This window comes from Sinocyclocheilus grahami, unplaced genomic scaffold (genome assembly GCF_001515645.1).
Source record: "Sinocyclocheilus grahami isolate Dianchi unplaced genomic scaffold, SAMN03320097.WGS_v1.1 scaffold487.1, whole genome shotgun sequence".
Taxonomy (NCBI): domain Eukaryota; kingdom Metazoa; phylum Chordata; class Actinopteri; order Cypriniformes; family Cyprinidae; genus Sinocyclocheilus; species Sinocyclocheilus grahami.
The window spans coordinates 1,180,776-1,207,729 of NW_015505666.1; the positions used below are offsets into that span (position 1 = coordinate 1,180,776).

The 26,954-nt window shown below is 35.7% G+C and overlaps 1 protein-coding gene across 1 annotated transcript in view; it reads right to left on the reverse strand.

The window, feature by feature from the left end:
• The window catches only part of LOC107553994 (PQ-loop repeat-containing protein 1), a 47,639-nt gene that overhangs the window by 14,915 nt on the left and 5,770 nt on the right, over positions 1 to 26,954 (reverse strand). The window contains exon 4 of the mRNA XM_016236351.1: positions 1,029 to 1,245. Within this exon, the coding sequence (XP_016091837.1) occupies positions 1,029 to 1,245 (217 nt within the window). The remainder of the gene's footprint in view (positions 1 to 1,028; positions 1,246 to 26,954) is intronic.

Sequence of the window (26,954 nt, forward strand, 5' to 3'; positions counted from 1 at the left end):
TGTGAGGCATAGGCTGTATATTTTGAATGCTACATGGAAAATAACATACATGGACATACTATTTTTTTGTCTAATTAAACTAAATATAAAACACTGAAAACTAAAATCAGCTGTTTTAAATGCAACAGTTACAGTTAAAGGAAGAGTTCACCCAAAAATGAAAAATGACAAAAATTGTTTACACTGATGTCATCCAAGATGTAGATGAGTTTGTTTCTTAATCAGAACAAATTTGGAGAAATTTAGCATTACACCACTTGCTCACCAATGGATCCTCTGCAGTAAATGGGTGCTGTCAAAAACACGTTTGTAAGAAACAAAAAAAAACGTCATTTGTTTATTATAATCATGCAGTTTTTCACTTCACAAAACATTAACTGATGAAATGGGGTCGTGTGGCTTCCTTATGGATTGCGATGTTTTTTAGCCGTTTTGGACTCTCATTCTGACGGCACCCATTCACTGCAGAGGATCCATTGGTGAGATTGTGATGTAATGATACATTTCTCCAAATATGTTCTGATGAAGAAACAACCTCATCTACATTTTTGACGGCCTGATATTCATTTTTGGGTGAAATATTTCTTTCAGCGTCATAACTTTATAATGCACGTATTGAAACATTTTTATAATTTAAATTATTTTCAGATTAATTTGGGACAGTGCTATTTTTAAATGATAATTAAATGATAAGTGTTTTTAAAGAACAACTTCACCTTTGATTTAATCCAAGTGCCATGCTGTAAAAATAGGGGAAATGAGCATGAACAATACTGATAAATTACCTCTAATATCAGCTGATAAATTATATGGTACTGATATATTGTGCATCCTTAGAGTCAACACTACCGAAACAGCATTTTTACTCTAAACCTGATACAATGAATTGTATTGTATTGTATTGAATTGAATTGGGATTGTATTTTCTGCTTGGTAAGTTTTTGAATATAACATTTTGATGTAATGTAATGTAAGGCCCAAATTAAACATTTTATGAAAAGATCAATAACAGTTTGGGTCTTGTTTACCTCATGCCTCGGGTGGAGCGGTTGTTGTAGTTCTGCAGCAGCTGAGGCAGTCCCAACATGGCTTCAAACATTACAGCCAAAGAGCCCAGAGCCTCCACAAATAGGACCCAATCCAGAAAGAGGAACGTTATGAAAGCACACAGCAGCGTGAAGGCAAAGCAGAACATCAGATAGTCCTCAAAAGAACTCCAACTCCAAAAATACCGAAGGTCCAAATCTGTAGGAGAGACAAAGAAAGAAAGATAAAAAAAGATAATACAAATATTTCAAATACAGACAATGCGATATCTCCAAGCATCTCTCTATAATACTGCCCAAGAAAATAAGAAAGGGAAACTTTAAAGCATTTTATCATTAGTATGCATATCACAGTGCTCAACACCTCACACAAACTCTCTCATGCTATATGAAAAGTTAAATGAGCTTTGAAACCTGTGCGCCTCTTTCTGCAAATCTCCATTACATAAAGAAACCCATTTACGACAACTCCACATTTAATTTACAATTTTCCTGAGAGCCGTGAAATAAATGACCAGGCTCTCTAGGGGAACACAGCCAAAACATTCAGCAGTGAGGATTAAGCACTTGCATAAAATAAAGACACAAAACCACGACTGTACTCCAGTCAGCAGAAAAGAAACCATACACATATTATGGTTTTATATATATATATATATATATATATATATATATATATATTAAGAATCAGTGAAGAGACAAACAAATAAGACACAGGATAGTGAAGACAGCTTCTTTGTCACATTGGTCATCTCTACATTAGTGATCACGAAGCATGTGAAACATCCTGACATGATCAACGAGTACCTGTCTCTCACCCAAACTGATGGCACAGGATCCTGAAATGAGCTGACATCAGCTCCAGAGAATTGATAGCTAAATAATAGCCCTATTTGTTACAGCTCTGACTGGAGAGTCGCCTTCAGCGGCAGAGAGCCCACAGACCACACGCTGTCATTTAGTAGGTTTTATGTTCTGATTTCTTGCATGCGTCTACCTGACAGGCACTGGCACTGTAGTGTGGCCGCCATGCCATCCGCTGTCGGGAAACATTTGCATGACTGTGTGGTAAAGCAAAGGGCGAGACGTCTGGATGTGTGTTTGTGTGATTAATGCACCGTATTATCAGAAAACTCACGGCTTGAAATTGGAGAACAGATAGGATCAGGACTGAAAAAGCCTCACATAAGTGCTAAGCTAGGAAGGACAAGGAAAACTGTGAACGGCCTCTTCCTGACAATATGAAAGTATTATTTCCATGAATTCGTGTGATATCGGTCCAAAATTAGCTGTGGTACCACTATATGTGGTAATAAAAGTAGATTTCGGTCCATGTACAAATATAATTTAACATTTTTTATTATTTTTTAAATTTGTGATAAACAGCAGATCATTGTATCACTCAGCATCAAGAAAATAAAAGTGCTGATTTTTTTTTTCATTATAAGACGAAATTGTATTTTATTTGAATCACTTACATCAGCTAAAGTCAGATTATGATTGTTACAATTTCACTTGCATTACTGTTCAAACCTTTATTTTTTTGTGAAAGAAATGCTTTAATTCCGTAAGTATTGATAAAAAACAAGCGGCAACCTCCCGCTCTCTCTCCTGAAGCCAACAAGGAAGTGACTTAAACTGTAATTCATCACTGACATGACTGACACAAAAGGGAGTCAATCCCATAGACTCCCCAAGTTAAACTGCCCAACTTTACAGCAGAAAAAAACATGTTTACAGCCTGGTTCAAAAAATGATTTTGGTTTATATAGCTAATTTTGCCCTCCATGACAACTGTGAGGGGGTGAAATTTGTCATCCGTTTAAATTATATTAAGCCTTAAAGTTCTGCATAATTAAGGGAGTGGCCACTTGAGTGACCGGTGGATTGCCGCTGCTGTCACCACCGTCGAGCTAGGTGGGTGTGGTTTCAGCAACCAGCTCCCGCCTTTTTGCCCATTTTCGATTATCCGGGAGTGACGCGCGGTCAAGATGGCGACGGCCGGCTCTGCCCACTTTTGAGCTTCAAAAACCTCTTCAGGAACCTACGGGTGACGTCACGGACACTACGTCCATGTTTTTATACAGTCTATGATAAAAAATTATGAATTGCATTAAAGCTGCAGTCCGTAACTTTTGGCATGCTAGCGGTTAATAAACAGAACTGCGTGCGTCTTGCGGAAGAACATTGTCTCCTTCTCTCGTTTTACGTCTATGGCGAGTCACGCAGGTACTGTGCTACTCCGCAGCGGTAGCTACCCGGACCAGTCTAAATAGTCAGAATATAAACATTTATTATAGGTGTACCGTAGTGATTCAGGACAAGCCAAAAACACGGTTTGGAAAATGGATTCACGGTGTACTCGCTTATTATATAAATTTGGTAAATTTCGAACACAAAAAAAGTTACGGACTGCAGCTTTAAATAAAGTGACAAAAACAGTAAATATATTTACATTGTTACAAAAAATATATTTCAAATAAATGTTTTTGTTTTTAGACTCAGATTCATCAAAGAACACACATCACAGTTTTTACTAAAATATTAAAAAGCACAACTGCTTTCAACATTCATAAGAAATATTTCTTGTGCACTATATTAGAATGATTTCTGAAGGATCATGTGACAGTAAAGACTGGAGTAATGATGCTGAATATTCAGCTTTCATCACAGAAATAAATAACATTTTAAAATATATTAAAAAAGAAAACAGATTTTAAATGGTTATAATATTTCACTACATTTTTTACTGTATTTTTGCTCAAATAAATGCAGCCTTGGTGAACAAAAGACACTTCTTTCAAACTCTTAAAATTTTAATGGAAGTGCAATTATGTTACCATTCTGAAAGTGACACGCTTAACTGTTGACTAATTAATTTGGGACCCTGCATTTCATCCTAGAACAACCTGAGGTTAAATGTCTTTCTCTAAGGCACATCGGAGATAGATCACTGAAAGCTCCTTACAGGGATCAAACCAGTTGCTTTCTGGTAACCATTTCTGAAAATTAGACACTAAACGCACTATGCAAATTCAGCTATCTACAAATGAAGCACAGCACATTCATTTGGTGCACAAAAAAAACAATGACACTTAATTTGTAATAAGCAGCATTAAATAAAACACTAACAATTTCATTATTCATCTGGGTGCAGAATGCATAAAAATATATTCATAGTTCATAAAATCCACACCTTCAGAACAAATTGCTAAGTATTAAAATGCACCATGTAGCTCATCCCACACTGTAAATGATACCACAAATCATATGGGTTGCTGTGCTATTATTTTTCTAAAGAAATGAACTGACAGATGATAAAACAGGCAAAAATAATAATAAATAAATAAAAAATACAGCAGATTGACACTGAAAGTGTCATCCAAACTATAATTTGGGTCAAGAAGATCATAGATTCTAGGAAGTAGGCTTTTTTGACCAGCAAACACCCAGAACACCCTAGAAACGGTTTATAAAATGCCATCATCCTTCATCCAGGCCGATGTGCAAGCTATAACATGTCATGCTCCAGAACATCTTGTTCTCCACTAGTGGTATTCAGAATGAAACGGTCACACTTCAAAACGATAGATAGAGCACAACCTTTTCTTCTCAGATGTCCACAGATCAAACATTTCAATTACTAACATAGGAAGTCTGCCTTAACCTTTGTGTGTCTTGTAGCACTAATCTCTTGAAAAAACATCTGTAGTCTCGACCTACATCAAGATGTCAGGCCAATAACACAGGTTTTAGCTTCCTACTGCTTCATGAGCCACTTCAATCTCAGCCCAAAAAAAAAAAACCGGCCAGAGAACCCTTTGAAGAGAATGACAACAAATTACATTTGAGGAAAGTTTCATTTTTAAATGGCATTTCGTATTCGTGTCAATTAGGCATTTAGAACTGTGTCATAGTTAGGAAAAGAGACTGATGAGAATGTGCTGGGAAGGATCGTTCCGATCTCTCTGCCAACATGTGGACGCTATCTATGGTAGCTGCAGTAGGTTTCTGGGTTTTGAGAACACTAAAATTAAAGGCATGCTGAAGAACAGATGTCCAGAACTGCTGGATAATTCATAAAGCTATAAAGATAACATGTTCAGAAATAGCCATGTTTAGTTCACACATACACTTTAGTCTATCAATAACCTACAGAAGTCGTAACCCCGCCTCCTCATTTGAATATTCAGTACAGTTCTATTTTCTTTTTGACTGACAATCACAACTACTTAAACCTGATGCACTTCATGAATATTTATACAATTCGGTGATACTACTTTGCATTGATGCTTAGTATGCATGCGTTCAACATTTTCTGTCAAGTGTGATGGTTGTGCATGATAAGCAGAATGAGTCCTAATGAACCTTCTCATTCTGTGTCTTTTTGACTGACAAAACTACTCTGAGCTGATCCACTCAATGAATATTCATGCAATAAAGTGATACGCACACCACTTTGCTATGGATTTCATGCATGCGTACCCATAACATGTGCTTATTTCCTGCCAAGTGTGACCAGTCTATCTGCATTAACATCCATTTGGAGCTCACTGAATATTAATTCGCAACCTTGTGGGTTAATTAGTGAAGCATTTTATCAAGAAAAAGTGCTTTTTTACATGCATCTGTCGTATGTGTGAAATGTTTAGGTGGGAATATAAGGAAACATCTGGAACAGGCACCAACAAGTCCCACTCCGAGCGCCTCGACCCGAACGTCTCCACAACCTACAGGTAACCTTGGTGAGCTCTGACAGCCCTGATGCAACTTAACAGCAATACATCATTGAGAGATAGTTAGAAGGTGGTTGAGAAAACTATGATGGTGCGATGAGCCGCCTCAAGGTTTGCCCTTGGCTGGCTAACATTTTGTGTTGGAAACAGGTAATCGATTGAGATTTTAGTTAAATAGAGACTTTAAATTAGATGAAAACAGATAATTAGGTAGGGGATCAGGAGGGGTAATTAAGCAGTTGACCCCAAGGGGAGTGACTAGAACAGCATGCACTGGGAAAACACTTCAGCATCTAGAGGTCGAACATCTGTGTGGTGATGCTGGAGAGATGTCACTAGGGGTTTGAATGCCTGACAATACAAAGTCGAATGATTAATTTGACCTTAGTGGCACTGCAGAGTGACCTTCTGTTATCCATGAAGGTGGATGTGCTTCTCTCACAAAGCATCCTTGGGCCATTGAGGGTGGTGACTCATTCAGATTAACTTCTTCAGACAAACATCACCTATAACCTTCAGCACTGGAACGCTATCGCAACACCCAGAACAAAACTAGAATATACTGCACTCCCAGCAGAGAAAAATTACGCTTGGTAGCCATCAGCGATGCTGGAAAATGTTTTGAAATAAAAGAGCTGTTTTAGCTGATTGGGACATCATTCAATGGTATTATAACTCATGAATATTATGAATATCAATTAGGAAAGTGGCCTTGAAGGCCTTTTTCAAATCAGGTCCTCCACAAATTAAACCACCAGAGAAAATAAAAACAAAAATAGAAATCAAAACTTTGTATTTATGTATGTATGCACACACGAACGAATGAATTTATATATATATACGGCCCCTCATATATATGTATATGTATTGGACATTATATGTAATTTTACGGTAGTATACCATTTTTGGAACTGAAAAAGTATAATTTACAGTAAATAACTGTAAATTGACATTCCGAGAATTCCCTGCGTTAAATTTCAAATGTGATGTTTTTTTGTTGAAATAACTGTTTCTTCTTAGTTTTTTTCTTATCAGTTTTGTATATTAGGGTTGTATGTTACACCTAATGTTAAAATAATGTTTATTGCATTATTTCAGTTTTGTGTGTTACCATGATGGTGTTTAGTGTTTGTGTGAATGACATTGTGCACCTTCTATATATGTTATTATTTAAAAGCTGCTTGTGATGTGCTTTGGTTCATTATTTCACTTTGATAGCCACCAAATGCAGGTGGTGATGAGAGTGTATTACAAAAATACAAAACAGATTTCAGTACTTCAATAGGTTGGTATATTAACATTATTTCAGTTAATGAAATTACGGTATTTAATTTAATTTAAGTTAAAACCGTAAAAACTAAAATGTTGCTACCCTATTTTTTTTACGGTAAAATTCCGGCAACTACAGCTGCTGTTTTTTTTACCATAAATTTTACGGATTTTTTTTTTTACAGTAGCATATATATATATATATATATATATTTTTTTTTTTTACACTACGGGGAATCCTGCTGGGGGCCGTTGAATGCTTGAATCTGATTGGCTGACATTTTAAGGTGTGCAATTATTTTTAGGGAAACGCATGGTGAACGTAGTTCCAGGCAGGTCTTGACCGCATTACAGTTCCATATCACTTTGCATAGTTAACTGTAATAAAGCATACAGTAGCCTACCTATACAGCACACAGGCCTAACAATAACAATATGAAAAAGTGTACTTGAAACTTTCAACAACTGGGCAGCAGCAGTATTAGACAGTCCAGATGAAAAACAACAAACGGAAGCGGATATCAAAGGCAGCCGGCAACAACAAATGACATAAAACGATCAGCGAAGAACAGCTAGACATATACGAGGGAGAAAAACATGAAGAAAACACCAAAAACAAACAAACAAACAAAAATAGCTTGGGCAGTTAATGCGTTTAACGACTGGCTTAAGGTCAAAATACGTCTGTGGAAACGTGCAGTTTAATTTCAATAAATAAAAACATGTAGGTCTAGATAAATTATATTGTAGCATATGAATCGAAAATTAAACATACTATATAGGCCTGCTGCATGATTTTTCTTCTGTTATTATTGCAGGTACAACAAATAAATAATATTGATGGACTTTTGTGGTTCATTTATTATTGCAAATAATAGAAAAATGCAACGAACTAATAAATAAATAAATGAATAAATATACATGCACAAGCATGCTGAACACTGCTGATTGACGCACAGAGGTAATTCACACACGCGCTCTCTCTCGGTTTCTGTCTCTCTCTCTATTTCTAATAACTTAATTATTAACTGCATTGGTATGCTATCAACGGCTCAAGCCTCCATTACTAGCTTTAATGCTAGCATTCACACCAAGAACGATAACTATAAAGATAACGATATTAGCGTCCACACCAGCGAACAATATCGTCTGTTAATTCGAAGCGCACGCACGTCTGCCGCTTTAAATTCTTGAGCTCGTTACAGCAGGATGGATTCTGATTGGCTGTCAATTTTTTATCGTTCACCAGATGGAGAAAAATCGTTTTGAAAGTGATTCCAACGATATCGTTTCTCTTTGTCTTTATCGTTATAGTTGTGGTGTGGACTGCTATTCTTTAATATTGAGAACGATTTTTAGAACTATATCTTTATCGTTATCGTCCTTGGAGTGAACGGGCCTTTAAAATGACATTTTGGAACTAGCAAAGGAGGCGTGGGATGAGATGCGTAAGAAATTAGTCATATACACAAGAGCGTTTTAAGAACAAAAACCTGACAAATGTCTTGAAATAATTTGTCTGAACAAAGTCTTGAGGTGTGGTAACCGTAGTATAAGCGGAATAATTGACTCCGGGTCATTGAATTATTAGAAAAATAATGCACACCTGAGGTGTAACGTCATCACCACCTAGGGAGTGCATTATTTTTCTAATAATTCAACGGCCGTTGTCAATTATTCCTTGCATATGTGTGTGTGTGTATAGGTATATATATATATATATATATATATATATATAGTTTGTGGGGGGGATATAACCTCCCTCACATTTTTGTAAATATTTTATTATATCTTTTCATGTGACAACACTGAAGAAATGACACTTTGCTACAATGTAAAGTAGTGAATGTACAGCTTGTGTAACGGTGCAAATTTGCTGTCCCCTCAAAATAACTCAACACAGCCATTAATGTCTAAACCGCTGGCCACAAAAGTGAGTACACCCCTAAGTGAAAATGTCCAAATTGGGCCCAATTAGCCATTTTCTCTCCCCGATGTCATGTGACTCATTAGTGTTACAAGGTCTCAGGTGTGAATGGGGAGCAGGTGTGTTAAATTTGGTGTTATCGCTCTCACGCTCTCATACTGGTCACTGGAAGTTCAACATGGCACCTCATGGCAAAGAACTCTCTGAGGATCTGAAAAAAAGAATTGTTGCTCTACATAAAGATGGCGTAAGCTATAAGAAGATTTCCAAGCCCCTGAAACTGAGCTGCAGCACGGTGGCCAAGACCATACAGCGGTTTAACAGGACAGGTTCCACTCAGAACAGGCCTCGCCATGGTCGACCAAAGAAGTTGAGTGCACGTGCTCAGCGTCATATCCAGAGGTTGAGTTTGGGAAATAGACGTATGAGTGCTGCCAGCATTGCTGCAGAGGTTGAAGGGGTGGGGGGCTTGCCTACAGTCAAGCATGGTGGTGGGAGTGTCATGGTCTGGGGCTGCATGAGTGTTGCCGGCACTGGGGAGCTATAGGTCATTGAGGGAACCATGAATGCCAACATGTACTGTGACATACTGAAGCAGAACATGATCCCCTCCCTTCAGAGACTGGGCCGGAGGGCAGTATTCCAACATTATAACGACCCCAAAAACACCTGAGGGTAAAGGTGATGGATTGGCCAAGCATGTCTTCAGACCTAAACTCTATTGAGCATCTGTGAGGCATACTCAAACGGAAGGTGGAGGAGCGCAAGGTCTCTAATGGCACTTTTCCACTGCATGGTACGGCATGGTACGGGGGGGGGGGTCCACTGGGTACAGTACCTGGTACTTTTTTTAGTACCACTTTGGTTGGGGTTCCAAGTGAACCATACCATTACCAAAACGTGACGTGTAAACTCTGCTGATCACGGATTGGCCGGAGAGAATCGTCACTACCTGCGTCACTGAACTTGCAAAACAAACACTAGAGAACCGCTAGATTTAAATCAGCACAGCCAGCGAAGCATAGAACGCGACTGTTTTGAACGAGCGCACCTTTTTTTAACAACCAAAAAGTTTTGTTGTCTGTTGTGGAAGTACAGACATTCTTCTCGTTGATAGCAGAGGAGCAGATCCAGCGAAAGCTTGATGGGGCGATGCGGAATGAAAAAGTTTTTTTTTTTTTTTTTTTTTTTTAGGAGTCGTGGTAGTAGAGGTGGCGCAATTATAACGACATGTGAATAATCCCGCCCACTCTAAAGCGGTACTGAACTGCAGTGGAAACGCAAACCGTGCTGAGCCGAACCATGCCGTGCCGTACTGAGCCGTACTGAGCAGAGTCGTACCACGCTGTGGAAAAGCGCCATAACATCCACCAGCTCCGTGATGTCGTCATGGAGGAGTGGAAGAGGACTCCAGTGGCAACCTGTGAAGCTCTGGTGAACTCCATGCAAATAATGGTGGCCATGCAAAATATTGACACTTTGGGCCCAATTTGGACATTTTCATTTAGGGGTGTACTCACTTTTGTGGCCAGCGGTTTAGACATTAAAGGGGTCATATTATGCGATTTCAAGTTTTCCTTTCTCTTTGGAGTGTTACAAGCTGATTGTGCATAGATAAGATCCCTGAAGTTGCAAAGACTAAAGTCTCAAAACCAAAGAGATATTCTTTATCAAAGTGGGTCAGCTGGCCAATCAGAGCAGACTGCGCTTGTCGGAAGGAGGGACTTTGTAGAAAACGAAGCGTTTGAGAGAGGCGGGGCATAGAGGACTTACAATAATGTACAGTATTCGAAAAATAATGTGTTTTTTGAACATTAAAGCATATTCTGTTACACCAAATAATGATCTTTAAAAAAGCATCATATGACCCCTTTAATGGCTGTGTGTTGAGTTATTTTGAGGGGACAGCAAATTTACACTGTTATTCAAGCTGTACACTCACTATTTTACATTGTAGCAAAGTGTCATTGCTTCAGTGTTGTCACATGAAAAGATATAATAAAATATTTACAAAAATGTGAGGGGTGTACTCACTTCTGTGAGATACTGTATATACATATATATACCCACACACACACCAAAAATAGATAATGTCCTGCCAGAAATTTACCAGTACATTGCCTAAAACATCCTAAAACATCACACAATGCAATGCAGAATTCAAAATATGGGTAAAACACCTGTAAAAAAACAAGATGTAAAATTCCTTAATAACACAGTACATTGGTATCGTACAATACAGATTTTCCTTACAGTGTATGTAAATAAAATTTAAACAAACATAAACAAATGTAGGATTTTGAAAGTTAAAAAAAAATATTGCTTCAGAAATATCTGATATACTGCTCTATTTCTTCTACTAATCAAATAAGCAAGTTTGTGTTTGATCATTTTATGCTGAAGTGGATCATCAGGTTTCCACTAAAATGTGGATGGATGGATGGATTTACAACATTAAAAGTACAAACCAACTAAATGGAACTTTAGTTATACAGTGTTTTTAGATGAATGGTTTTCAACAATATTTGTTAGTATACAATACATTTTCTGGTACACCAGATTTTTAGCTCTTTGGTAAGGCTTTGTTGATTGTAAACTAGACGTATATAAAAAGGCCTCACTACCTCATCAGAGAGCACGTACACTAGGGATTATCAGTCATTTAAAGCAGCTTATCTTCCTCTCAGCTCCCTTGTTGATGGTGTGTACTGGTCGATATTTAAAGGCATTATTGAACAGAGGTGTTTTTTTTTGTCTCTCTCTCCTTATCACACTTCTCCTCTGTCCTGCTGCTTTGCCACTGATGGACATCCAGATCACCTTCACGCCGGTGTGTGTGCGCATGTATCTGAATTATCATACAAAATCTTAATCGTTCTCTGTGATAAATCTAAGTGGTCATAAAATGAGAGGGGAAAGGAGAGATTAGGTGTTTAAGGGTAAAAGCATTCTCTCATGCTCGACCTCTAACCTCAGTCAATGACAAAGAGATCGATTTGCCAAAGCAATTCTTCATGTCTACCTGTGCATTCAGTCATCTTCCTGCTAAACGCAGTGAGGGCAGGTGGCCGTGGAGGGAGGGCTCATGCAGAAGCTCTATCACTTTACCCAGCTGTGCTGAGGGCACACAATTTTAACTACAGTCACGGCCCCTGAGCTTGCAACAAACCCACAGATGTTTATAAAGCAAAGAGGTTAACCAATCATAACCTTCAGGACTTAAGCTGTGAATTAGGGAGGCACAGCAATGCACCATATTGGTTATCTGTGATATTAGACATTTTTTTATTGATAGTATCAGTTAATATAGACTATATACACAGAGGTCGATATTAGATAGTCAATTTTGCACGCTTGACCCAATTTTTTCTTTGTCATAATCAAGTGGTTACTTACAACTAATCTTTAAAAACAGTATTAATTTCATATTACGTAGACATAAAAAAGTAATGTTATTCAATAAACATTAAAAATACTAATGATCAGTGTTATTTTAGTATAATTAAGACACAATTACATTTTTATTAATATTTTGAATTTGCTTTGTAAATATATTTTCCATCTTTATTTTAAAATTTTAGTAATTTTGTTGTTTGTCATTTTTATTAGTTGTTTTTTTTAATGTCTGTATAGTTTTTTAACTTCAGTTTTAGTTTTAGATATCTTAGCACATCACGTTAAACTAAATGAAAATGATAAACATTGCCTAACTAGCTGAATAATTTTTAACATTTATTTCATTTCAAGTAATGAAAATGTCTTATGGTTTTAGTTTTAGTTAACTATAATAACCCTGCTAATGGTTAACAATATTAAAGATTACTATTATTAACAAATCTTTAAAACAAATTTTTTTGTGATGCCTAAATATACTTTCAGCATTTACAATAACTAATTTTATTACTTTTTAATTTATTTAGAAAAATATTACTGAATTTGATCAACTAGGTTGTCTGCCATAACATGAAAATAATTAACAGTTTATCAGTATAAGGCCATAATTTCAATATTATGCATCCCTACTTCTATTGACCCTGACCTGAACATTTGCATTTTGAAGACATGAATAGAGTTAAAAATAGTTCAACTTCTAAAAATTCCTCCAGCTGCTTTTGAGCTCAAGAATGAATCCTACACAAGTTATTAAAACGTAGTTTTAATAAATAATAAACACGTTTTAGTAAATAAAGTTTATTGGAGTTTGTTTTACAAGAAAATGCTTTTTAAGTCTTTCTACGTAAAAATGTGTCTACTTTTAATTGTTCACAGGGTGAAATTTATAAGCAAAAAAATTTCAGGATTTACTTTGAAACAGTGTATGCTAATGCCATTTAAGAAATGTGTCTGAATAGGTTAGCTGAACTTGAACCTAGCCTATTCAGGGATACCTAAAGACCAATTACTCAACTAGTCTAATATGAAGTTTTGCTCTAATTAGTAGTGTACATAGACGTTAAGTCAACCACTAAGCGAGCCACAGTCCACTGCAAGGGATGTGTGAGATCATTTAAAAGTAGTTAAGTAACACTAAACTCAAGCGTCCCCACTACCACATCAATGTCAAGTGATGGACTCCCTGCTATATGATGAAATTTTACCCTCACTGCTTTCCTCTCGGCTTGTCAGTGATTACCCAGGCAAAAACACAACGGACAGCTTGTCATCACTGGCCAGTATTTCATCAGGGATTCTGGAGTTACGAGGCAGCATTAGGCATGCAGGAGATGAAGAGAAAGGAGATGAGAGAGAGAGAGGAGAGCACTAAAAGCAACTCTGATATGGGTTACATAAGACTACGCAAGATACTGACGGTGAGTCAAGGACACAGCATAAAGAACACACACACACACACACACACACACGCTGCAGGAGGGATTCCCCAAACAACGAGGCTGAGCCAACGCAAGATTTACCTGCAGCAGTTTGTGGGGCACCATGACTGCGTTGAGACTGCAGAGATCTGGGATGTGCTGCACAATTCAGTCAATGACATAATTCACAGTGAAAGGGAAGGGTGTGAAACTCGTGTTAATGAGAAGGGAAAACAGTGCCATCAGGACAAAAACGGACAACGTACAGATGGAGGTATGAGAGAGAGAGAGAGAGAGAGAGAGAGAGAGAGAGAGAGAGACTCATTTCAAAGTCAGAACAGAACAATTCATCAACAACTAAAGCAGCATGTGGGATTATTATGCCGCAAGGTGAATCTGTCACTCACTTCATCAATGTGTGGTTCTTCAAATATACTTGGTCTTTGTCTTCAAAGAGTTGATTTTAATAAAATTGTATATCTTTTTCTTTCTGTTATATGAAGGTCACATTAAAACTGTCTTGGAAACATTTTTTGTAACACGACCTTCAGCATTTATTTTGATCATTCTTTGTGCTTCGGTCATTAAATACAGCAGATGAAATCATGCAATTAATTCCTATACATTGTTATCAATAGATCAGTGTTATACTATTATAGTTTTTGTTCATATTTTGAATCTGTTTTTATGTTTCTATTTCAAAGTTTCAGTAATTTTGTTGCATGTAATTTTTTTAATTCTTTTTTTCTTTCAGTTTTAGGTCTAAGAAATGATTTCTTAATAAATAATTAATACATTTTCTTATTTAATAACAAGAAATGTGGCCTTGACAACTTGCTGCAATACAATTTTTTTTTGTATTTTATATTAATGTTTATTTTATTTCAAGTAAAAATTGGCTTTAATTTTAGTTTCAGTTTTAGTTAACTATAAGGCGATAGACAGTCTTAACGTCAAGATTTACTGAGTGAAAATGGATTATAAAGTTCCTCAGTTGTGGCATAATTCATCATGACCAGCAATTCTGCTCCTAGTAAAATTTTCTAAAAAATGTGTGTACTTGTTTGTCTGGGAGACAACATTGTCAGTAAAGAGCATTGAGATAACATAAGACAAGCGCAAAGAAAACTGAGAAGAAAATTAAGGAAAATATCACTTTTGAACAGAACATTTTCTGTAAACTGACCAAATTATGTAAAGAATGTATTTTCGTATATTTAGAATACAGAAAATGTTAGCTATGAAATTTCCACCACTGTCATTTCATCTAAATTCATCGTCATTTGAGACAACAACACAATTAAATTTGCTGAAATGTAGGCCTACATATTTATTTTCAGCCAAATCACCACAAGTCCCTCAAAGTCTGATATTTACATGAATTACCTATTCTAATTTGCACTGCTGTAACTCTTCAAAGAAACCGACTGCAAAATGATAAAAGCGATATGAAAGTAGCACCGGCATGTTGCCATGGGCAACAGCGAAATACATCTTAGCAGCCATTAGTCAAAAATATCTGACCGCTCAATGCCACGGCTCAAATATTTAAGAGAGCTGTGTAATAAAAAGTAGGATGTATAGCCACAGGACTTGAGTGAATTATTTAGTTTGAGCATCTCTCTGAATGAATATACAGTATGGTGCAGTGCAGCTTGTAGGAGTTCCGATCCCCTTACTCTCAACTTTTTGTCCCACTAGACACAAAAAGAAATGGACAGGACAGAACTACAGAGCCATGCCAAACACACAGACATAAACACCTCTTGCACTTTTAACATCATCCCATTACGCGCTGTGACTCTTTAGCAAAAGCATTTCAGCAAACCCCTCTTGTTGATGCTTTACTGTCGTCTTCATCTCACCGTCTCACCACAAGGTCAAGAGGGTTAAAGGTCATGATGTACACTTTAACTTGATGCTTATGACTTAGTGTATAATGGAGGACATGGATAACTTCCTCAAAGATCCAACAATGATGTTGAAACCATTTTTCGTAAACTATGGGGACTTTTGGCAGTGTGGGCTTTAAAAAAAAAATCTTTTAAAATTCAATTTTTACACTTATTTATGTCTACTAACAACGTAAATATGCACTGAAAAAATGTACACATACTTCAACTTAAAATCTATAGTAGCTGCCTTAAATATATGAGAATTTTGGTTAAAGTAAAAAAAGTTTTTAAAAAATTGTGGTGAAAATTACATTTTGAAAATTTTTGGAATTAAATGGTCAAGGCTTTTGGTTTGCTAAGGTTAATTTCATAGCTAACATTTGGTAACACCTAAATACTCACAATTAAATAATATTTTCACGCTTTTTTAGCATAATTTCATAAAATTATTAAAATTACAGCATGGCCAGAAACATATTTTGTTCACAAGTGATCTTTACTTTGATTTCTCTTTATTTTCTGCAGATATCATGTCTCATATTATCTCAAGCATGCTCCTGCTAAACAACACACACACACACAAATATTTGTTGTAGTTAAAACATCACAACTATGGGAAAACAATTGATAGAAATCATTTTCATGAAATAAATATAAAAATTTGTGTTAAAACTATAATGACAAAAAGGAACTAAAGAGGTTGAAAATAAACGGCTTTTAAAAAATATGGGATAAATCATTCAAAATGTTGTATTTTTGTTTATTTGACTCTTCGTTTAGATGATCATACTTTGAACATCAATGTAACAAATCATAGTTTTATGTATTTTCCCAGGAAATTTAACCATTAACTATCAATGCTATATGTCTATTGAATAAAAATAGAATGACAATGTGTTCATTTGGCTAAAAATAAAAAAAATCACTCAAGTAAAAGAAAAGCAGCTGCACACAGATGTGGTTGATCTAGAACAGATATCTTCCATATGAAATGGCTATGACTATAGTCAAAACAAGAAGTTGGTCTGTAACACTGGGAGATCCAGAAACAGCTTTCACAAACAGAAACAATCAAAACTTTTTAGTAGACAAACAAAAGTTGTCTACTCCTCACGTAGCTCAGTGTAGCACAGAGCAGTGGGCACCTTTTATCTCCTACCTAATGAAATAGGTGGAATCGGTCTGCACGAGCTTGATGGATGATACAGATCCGGTTTTAATGGGCCTTGAGAGAGAGAAAGCAAAGAAAATGAGAGAGAAAGCGAGTGAGGAAATGAGAGAAACAAACAAGCCGAGAGAGAGTGATAAAGATAAAGAACAAGAGTCCGAGACAGAATGAGAGAGTGCAATCAAAGGAATGAATCTGAAGTCACTGGAGAAAGCAAAAGGAAGAAGTGAAGAATAGTGGGGATCCATTAGAAGAAATATGCAGCTGTGCTACCCGTAAGGCAGAACTCAACTCCGGGGTCCGAGTGGGCATCGGAGAGCTGTATCTGATGCCGGTCATTTTTAACGAGGCAGCGAGGGAACTGAAAACCAGAAAGCACAGCATGATACGCATGGTCAGGGCAGAACAAAGCCCAGATGAAACCTCCAGCTAACTATGGAGCATCTAAACGGCATTATACCAAGATTCTAATAAAGAAAGTGGTCCCACTTTATATTAAGTGGCGTTAACTACTATGTACTTACATTTAAATTAATTATTTGGTACAATGCACTTATTGTGTACATACATGCTCTTACATTGTACTTATATTTAAAAAAATACCTGCATGTAATTACAGCTGTAATTAGTTTATGTAATTACATTTATAATTACACTCTTGCCCCATCCCTTACACCTTAACCCACCCTTAAACCTACCCATACCACCCTAACCTTACCCATATCCCACCTCGATAGCAGCAAGTGTTTTGCAATACAATATGAACACAACAGGTACATTGTACTTATATTTTGATGTTAGTATAGTAGTTAAGGCCACTTAATATAAAGTGGGACCAAGAAAGTTTTTAAATTGTATTTTTTTTTGTATAACGGGACGTAAAAACACAGTAAAAAAAACAGTTAATTGGTTTAGTTATAAGGTGAAAAAATTTAAATAACATTACACTATATAGAATTTTACTGTAAAATACCGTCAAATATATGATTTTCACAAGTAAAAACTATAAACTACCATATTTACATTGAAATACAGTACAAGGACATTCCTAGAAATGCCTGGTGTTACACATCACGTTGATTAAGTTGTAAATATATATTATATAATATGTAATATAATGTTATGCATATTCACGTATATTCCAATACTTTAATGACATTTGGTTTGGTGTCTTTCCTGCAATTTTTTAAAAAACGTTTAATTTATTTACTCTTTTTTTTTTTAACCATTTGTCAAATTGAAGCTCTGGATATTTGAACATGTTATATTTCTGTCCTTTCCATTTGTAAATATGTAAAGGAAGCAATTGACAAAGCCCTTAAAAATGTGTTTTTATTTATTTATTTTAAACTGTAAACTAGGAAAATAAATTACATTGTTAAATTAACTTGTATTTTTAATACAGACAACTTTAAAAAAAAGTAAGTTCACTTAACTTTTATAATGACATTCAACTAAACTTGGTAAGTCCAGGCCAGGGTACCTAAAATAAATTTTTAAGTTGAAAATATTTAATATTCAAAGTATATACAGTGCCGTGAGTATATACGTATATAGTATACGTCCTGTTTTTTTTTTTTTTTGCATATGTCACACTTAAAATATTCAGATCAAACAAATTTTTATATTACACAAAGATAATGCAAGTAAATACAAAATGCAGTTTTAAAATTATTATTTCATTTATTAAGGGGAAAAAACTGTCCAATCCTACCTGGCCCTACGTGAAAACTTAATTGCCCCCTCCTGTTAAATCATGAAAGAACTGTGATTAACCACATTATTTTAGAAAGCTGAGTTAAATTTCACTAGCCACACCCAGGCCTGATTACTGCCAGACCTGTTGAATCAAGAAATCACTAAAATAGACCCTGTCTGACAAAGTGAAGCATGCTTAAAGAGCAACACATCATGCCTTCCCAGGAGTGGCCGGCCGACCAAAATTACTCCAAGAGCACAACGACGACTCATCCAAGAGGTCATAAAAGAACACAGAACATCATCTAAAGAACTGCAGGCCTCACTTGCCTCAATTAAGGTCAGTGTTCCTGATTCAACAATAAGAAAGAGACTGGGCAAAAATGGCATCCATGGGAGAGTGCCAAGGCAAAAGCCATTGCTGACCAAAAAGAGAACACAGGCTCGTCTCACATTTGCCAAAAAATATCTTGATTATCCCCAAGACTATGCCCCAAGGCAAATATTCTGTGGACTGATGAGACAAAAATTGAACTTTTTGGAAGGTGGGTGTCCCGTTACATCTGGCATAAAACCAACACAGGATTTCATAGAAAGTACATCATACCAACAGTCAATCATGGTGGTGGTGTGGCAGCTTCAGGACCTGGACGACTTGCCATAATTGATGGAACCATGAATTCTCCTTGGTCTTCAAAAATGTCTGATGCTAATTTAGTGACACTCTTATGGAAATATAATATTTTGTAAATAATTTATATCCGACTAATTTTTAAACTGTGTCATAAATCTACATCTCAGGAAAATGTTATGGGGTTTCAAATCAAAATATGACTTTCCTTACGAAACAGGATGTTGATTTCATACATGTCCTCATATGAGGACACTGGGACTAAAAGCATGTTTATTACACATTTTGGGAGACACAACAAATTAATAGGGAAAGAAATTATATTTCAATGTTCCTATGAAATATTATATATTATGAAAATCTTGTCAATTATTACTCCCATTATTACACTTCTTTTTTCATTACATGTTGCCCCAAAAACACATTAATATGCAAATTAGATTTAGTTTATAGATACATTATATATAATGAGAAACCCTGTTTATGGTCATTTCACACACATTTTGCATAAAGAAAAATGGTATATGAAAATAATGATGTATTGGTGATTTAAATAAAATCATTTGTTTTTTTGCCTGTGCATGTTAATTCATGTCTTTTTATTTTTATTTTTTTATTGAGTCCCGATGTCCGTATGACGTAGCATAACTTATAATAATAAAAAAAACGATATTTCATTCATAATTTTTTTTGTTAATTTTTTTTAATGCTCTAAACAATGTAATGACATGAAAAAATAAAAAAATCTTCCTAAAATGTTTTGCCGGGTCTTAAGAGGTTAAATCCAATTCAGATGCTGTGGCATGACCTTAAACAGTCCATTCATGCCCGAAAACCCTCCAATGTGGCTGAATTAATACAATTCTGCAAATAAGAGTGGGCCAAAATTCCTCCACAGCGATGCAGCAAAGGGTGGCACAACAAGTTATTAGATTTAGGAGGCAATTACTCTTTCACGTAGGGCCAGGCAGGTTTGGACAGCTTTTTTCCCTTAATAAATGAAACCATTATTTCAAAACTGCATTTTGTATTTACTCGGGTTATCTTTGTGTAATTTTGAAATTAATTTGATGATCTGAATCTTTTAAGTGACAAATATGCAAAAAAAAAAAAAAACAGGAAGGGGGCAAAAACCTTTTCACGGCACTGTACAACTTCATAGTACAAAGATAACTTAAGTTGAGCAAGTTGAGTGAACAAAAATATTTTTACAGCGTGTGTATTGTCTATACACAAGTATTGGCCATGCATAAGCCATTTATGATGAACTCTGATTCAAAATGTGGCCTTGTATTGTGCCACCTCTATTACCATGGTGGCTCTCAGTACATTTTAAAGCAAAAAAGCTAATTTTGGTAGAACAAGCAACTTGGTATATTAACATTATACCAGTTATTAAAATATACAGTTATAAATATGCCATTCTGTAATACCAGATACATTGTTGAAAGATTTTTTTTTTTTACAATTAATTTCTAGCAACCACATCTACTAGTTTTGTTTTTTTTTTAAATCGTAAGTTTCACAGGATTTACAGTGTGGGGTCTAAGTGAACTCTCATTAATAATAGAAATGAGACAGGCAACGTGTGGAATTGAGGCCCCTGGGGGCAAGTGGTGCCTAACCAGCACTCTCATCTATCATCCATCTGGACTGTCACCAGAGCTGTCACATCTACAGTGAGAAAAGAGGGAGAATTTAGGAGTCATTGCCTTGTCTGTTGTACACCAAGTACTTTCAGACTGCGTCACATTTATCCATAACAGGTGCCAGTCCGCTGCCAAAAAGCATTTGAAATGTGAACTTGATTGTGGGTGTGAGCTCATGAGGATCATGCAATGTAAACTTGAAATCTTGAATGGTATTTGAAATCAAAAATAAACAGATAGATGGGATCAGACTTTTATTACAAATATTGCATCAGAAATCACTAAGGCAGCAGTCCCTAAAAGCATTAATGAGTGGAAAAAGTCACTACAAAGCGAAAGCTAGAGGGGTGAATCTCATAAAACATGTCAAGGGTCACATTCCACCCCAAAATCAAAAGAAAAAAAATATTTAGCGGCCATCAATATTTTTTTCCATTGCAACATTATTTTCATGAAATTTAAGCACAGGTTTTATGAGATTCACCCAGCTAGAGTGGCGAAGGATAGAGAATGAGCCAAAGGTATTATGGAGATCAGGTTTGGGAAAGAGCAGCAAAAGGGCAGCAAGAAAACGAAATGTGCAGAAGGAAAAAGAGATTTAGACTCGCTGAAGAGCTCTCGAAAAGGAAGGGCTTAGAGACGATGACCCTGCATCACTGTTTCAAGCTCTATAAGTACCTTACTGAGTTTTCACCTTGTTACGTGCCATTGACTGTTCTGTCAGAGCCCAGTAAGGATGGAGTGATTGAGGGATGGGGAGGGGACCCAGCTGTCAGAATCCACTGCTGATTCAGTGAGAGAGAAGCCCCTGATGAGACCAGAGTCCACAACCGAGGGTCAAAGATGAACTCATGAATTTATAAAAGCGCCTCACAAATAACCAGCAGACACAGCCACGGCCGGACACTAAAGAGCTTTCCTGCACTAATGGATGAGCTGTATGAACTCCTGACTCAAAGTAAAGTGAGACGGATGTGTGCACAGTGAAAGGGGAAATGGCTCTTTTAAAAATGTGAAAATGTGAGTGGTGCAATGCATATAAAAGTGCTAGGATGTGTTTGCCAAGGTGTTGCTATGGGGTTTCTGGTTGCTAGGGCAGCATAAATTCAATTATCAGACTCAACTCAGTTTAGTCAAACCTTCAGATCTGCAGTTTGAAGTTATATATATAAATGCAAAAAAGAAAAAAAAGATATATTAGGGATGCACCGAAATTAAAAGTCTGGATGCACTTGGACAAAAACCGAAACTGAAAATACATTTTTATAATTATTTTATTATATAAAATAAAATAATTTGAGACTTTTTAATTGAATGAAACTTTATTAAAATAAAATAACCACACTTTTATTCAAGCTAACAATAAAATTGGACAGAAAATATATTAATATTAAATAATCAATATTATTTTTATTCAGTTCTATTCAACAGAATCAGATGTCACTGTTTTTTTTGACTAATTATCCAAATAATGTATAGTCTGTATAAATAATGTATGTATGGGTGTGTGTGTGTATATATATATATATATATATACACACACACACACACACACACACACATATATACACACACATGTAGATATTTAATTAATTTTAATATTAACAAATATATAACGTTATATATTTTTATTTAATGTTATATATGTGAGCGTTTCTAATCAGAAATAATGATTTATTATTATTATTATAATGCTAACATTTACACAATATTTGCACAGGATCTATGATATATTCCACGTAGCTTTAATAATTAATGTAAGTGTCTTACAGCAGAAGTGTGAAGCTATCACCAAATAATTATGCCAAGTATTCACAACACAGTGGGAGCTCCAGGTGGGCTTTTCATATATACATGAGTCAATCCACACTGCCGCAAAGCTGAAGTGTGCACACATGAACACACATGATTACAATGTAACACATATATTGGGATACAACTGAACTCTGCCTTACGCAATTGCATCATAGGCCAAACGGTATCACTTGGATGCATGCACTTATTAAGTTACAAATTGACTTAACTGGACACACACCAGGGTGTTAATAAAATGAGTATCAGAGCTGAGACCCCAGTAAGAGGCCACACTTGAGTGACCACAATTCAGCTCTGCAAGGCACAGATAACGGCACCTGGCACTTCTCTGCCCACAAGAAACTCACCGAGCATGCACAGACAACCATTTCACTACATTTCATGACCTGGTTTAGTTTACTGTGACCCCAAAAAGCATTTTGACACTTGAGTGACACACACAAAAAAAGCGAGTTTCACTGCATTTGCATTAGATTGCAAAATAACAAACCAAGCGACATCTTCAAACAAATCACACAAGTCTGTTTCTCAACTAACTTTACATACATCCCAAATAAATTAATGAATTAATAAATGTTATTACTATTATTAAAATAATTTTTGGGGCCACTGTACATTCAAACTCAAGTCGTGTTCAACATGTCTCCACAAGAGGGCTCTGCTGTTCTAATTTTTAATATCTCATTATTTTAATTAAATAAAATGATCCTCTAAATGTCTAGGATCCACTTCAACCTGGATAAAAACATAAATAAATAATAATTAAATAGTTAATAACTCAAGATGTGATATTAGGGCTAAATACTTAACGTTCAAAAGCTGGGGGTCAGTAAGATTGTTTTATTTAATTTTTTTAATTAACACTTTAATTCAGTTAGATCTTTTTATTCAGTGCATTCTTTAAATTCATTAAAAGTGACAGTAAAGACCTTTATAATCCTAAATAAAATGTCAAATAAACTGTCAAATAACAGGTGAACTTTCTATTCATATAATAATTCTATTTTATTCTATATACAAAAATATTAAGATGTACCAATTGTTTTCAACATTGATTCTAAGAAATATGTTTCTTGAACATTAAATCAGCATATTAGAATGTTTTCTGAAAGATCATGTGACACTGAAGACTGTAAAATTCAGCTTTGTCATCACAGCGATAAATTACATTTTAAAATATATCAAAATAGAAATCAGTTATTTTAAATGGGAATAATATTTTACAATATTACTGATTTTACTGTATTTTTGATCAAATAAATGCAGTCTTGGTGAACATAAAAGGTTATGTCGGGAAAAAAAAAAAGATCTAAGCTGTGGGGTGAATGTAGTTTTGTCATGATGACAGTAATAAAACTGCTAATTATTGTGAAGCAGCAACACCGTTTTGCTGAAATGTGGGTAGATATACTCTGAAAAGGCCACTAGAAGGAAAAGTATTCTGTATGAAATAGAACTGACACAAACTTCAGGGCAAAGCACACTGGCATCTAAAGCACACTCTAAAACAACAGATGAAACAGACATGGGACATTTGCTTCCTTAATTCGGTCTTCTAAAGGTCACACTGTAACACCTCGCTCTCTCGACATCTACAACAGCAGTAGGAGTCTAATAAACAGCCCGAGGGCAATCAATGCAAAATCATTCATATAGCTCGCAGCGGTAAACAGACCCAAGCTTTACACGTGGCATGTGACCTTACATATTCCCTGTAACTGACAATAGAAACGTGTGAGGGTACATCATACAGCACATATACAAAAGCAGTTAATTGGTCATGTTGAGCATATACCTTCAAAAATGCACACGTGTGTGTTTTTTTGAAGATTTGTTCTTGCAGCCTGACCGCTGTGTGTGTGTGTGTGTGTGTGTGTGTGTATAGGTGTGAAGGTATGCAGGGACAGGTGGGCTGTAGGTCGCACATAGCCAGCGGGATAGTCAGTGATTAAAGAGGGTCTCACATGATGCCTAACTTTCAGAGGGAGGACCCGATGTCCGTGCTATTCTGGGTCCAGCACACACACTTCCCTTCTGTTCCTGCTGTAACCGGACACCTTAACTGCCATTCAGGCAAACCCGCTGACGCACACAGTTCTTCTATCAAACCGGATGTTCAGCACTCAAACTGCTGTTAGCAGGCACACTAGGGGGAGCTGATATAGGAAAAACTACATTTTTCAAATGTGAAAATTGTGCTAAGATTTCATGAGTGATCCAAATGTTAGTTTTCAATAGGAAAACACACTTTACAGAAGCTAACTGATACAGGAATAATTTTCATCACCTTACAAGAACAAAATAAAGTCAGTAAATTCAATCTTGGATAAGTTAAGGTATGTATAAATTGACTGGAAAAATTATTTTGCGTTGTTACACCTATAAAAACTAATTATGACTATTAGTAAAAAAAAAGTTCTAAATTTGAGATTTATGAATTGCATCAAAAAAATTACTTCACCCATTTGGATTACAGAGGTTTAAAATAAACTAATAAAGTGACTGATATTTGTCAAATGCGCTCAAACTCAAGTCTGCACTCAAAAACATCACAGAATAGTTTAAGATTTGCATCTATTTGATTTCATTAATCATATTTTTATATCATTTATTATTTAAAACTACTAAAATCATTTAGAATCAGCATAAATCAGTTCATTGTGAAAAACGTATAAAAATAAAAAAGTATGAACACGGCTAGCTATAGAGCAAGCAATATTCAATTAGTTCAAATTTATAAGATTGAAACAAATTGGATTTATTGATGATCAATATATAAACCTGGTTATCGTGTATTTTGGGGAAAAAAACATTCAGTTTATAAATTTTTTTTGTTTGTTTCTTACCCATTTAATTTACGTTTGACTGACATATACTCATTACATTACGTTAATTAGTTTAAAACTGTATAATCCAAATGGAGGATTTTTTCAATCTGCTATGCAGATTCATAAATCGTAAATTTAGGCCTAAATATTATTTTGAGGGGGTGATATGAGGGATGTCAAAACAATTAAATTATTCTGGATCAATTACAATTAAATGATACCATATAAAAACTGAAACTAACAAAAACAGTTTGATTCAGCTGATATTCATTTCCAAATAAATTCCACCAAAACTTTCAAAAATGTTTCCCCATGATTTCCCCCACAACTGTCAAAACTCAAGTTCTCAAAAAGAGAGGAAGTTTTTTTCCCCCACTGTTAGACTGTTAGCATTGACTGATTTAGTTCACAAGTTACAGTTCAGGTCACACTGAAACTTTAGAACAAAGTGTAAGAGCGAGGTACAGCCTCCAGCTTAATCAATCAACATGACAGGTAAATTAGGGCTATGTCTGATTTCACATTCAATTTTCTAATTATTACAATATAGCAAAATGTTATCATCCAAGCTCCCTCTCAGACAGTGCTCTCATAAAAAATATGACTTCAGATTGAGTTTTCCCTAGCAAACCCAGAAAAAGCCAATCAACTGGAGCCTAACTTTATCATAAATCAACTCTGTGGAAGAGCGAAGAGGAAATTACACACAGTTTGCACCCTGATCCACGTGACGCCAATATTCTCAGACACTTAACATCTTCATTATAAATGAATATGGGACTAGACTAGCGCCCCGGGCAATGAGTAACATTTATGCGGTTTTAATCCCATCTACATGACAGAAGACAAGGAGGTGATATCTGTAGTAATATTCTCACATGCTGAAGTTTATATACCATTCACATGACCTCAGGCGTTAATATAACATGTGTACACTGTAAGGCCATAGCAATCATTAAAACTGGCACTTTACAAATATCTACTTTCATAATATAGATTATCACTACCTTTCAAATATTTATGTCTTAAAGGGGTCATATGATGCTATTTTAAAGATCATTATTTTGTGTATTTGGTGTAACAGAATATGTTGACATGCTTTAATGTTCAAAAAACACATTTTTTTTCAAATACTGTACATTATTGTAGGTCCTCTATGCCCCGCCTCTCTCAAACACGTCGTTTTCAACAAAGCCCCCTCCTTTGACAAGCGCAGTCTGCTCTGATTGGCCAGCTGACCCGGTGCATTGTGATTGGCCAAACACCACAAGCACAAGAAATAGTCTTTATGCACAGCCAGCCTTGTACTCTTCTAGGTTAAAAAAAAATAAAATAATACAAAAATAAAAACTCGTCCATAAAATACGTTGCACAAATTCGAACATCTGGGTTGTGCTGTTCTGTTGTAAATAAATCTTAACCAATGATTCCTAATTGCATCTTCTTCCGGAAGGCCAAATAAAGTGCTTTTGCTTTCGCAC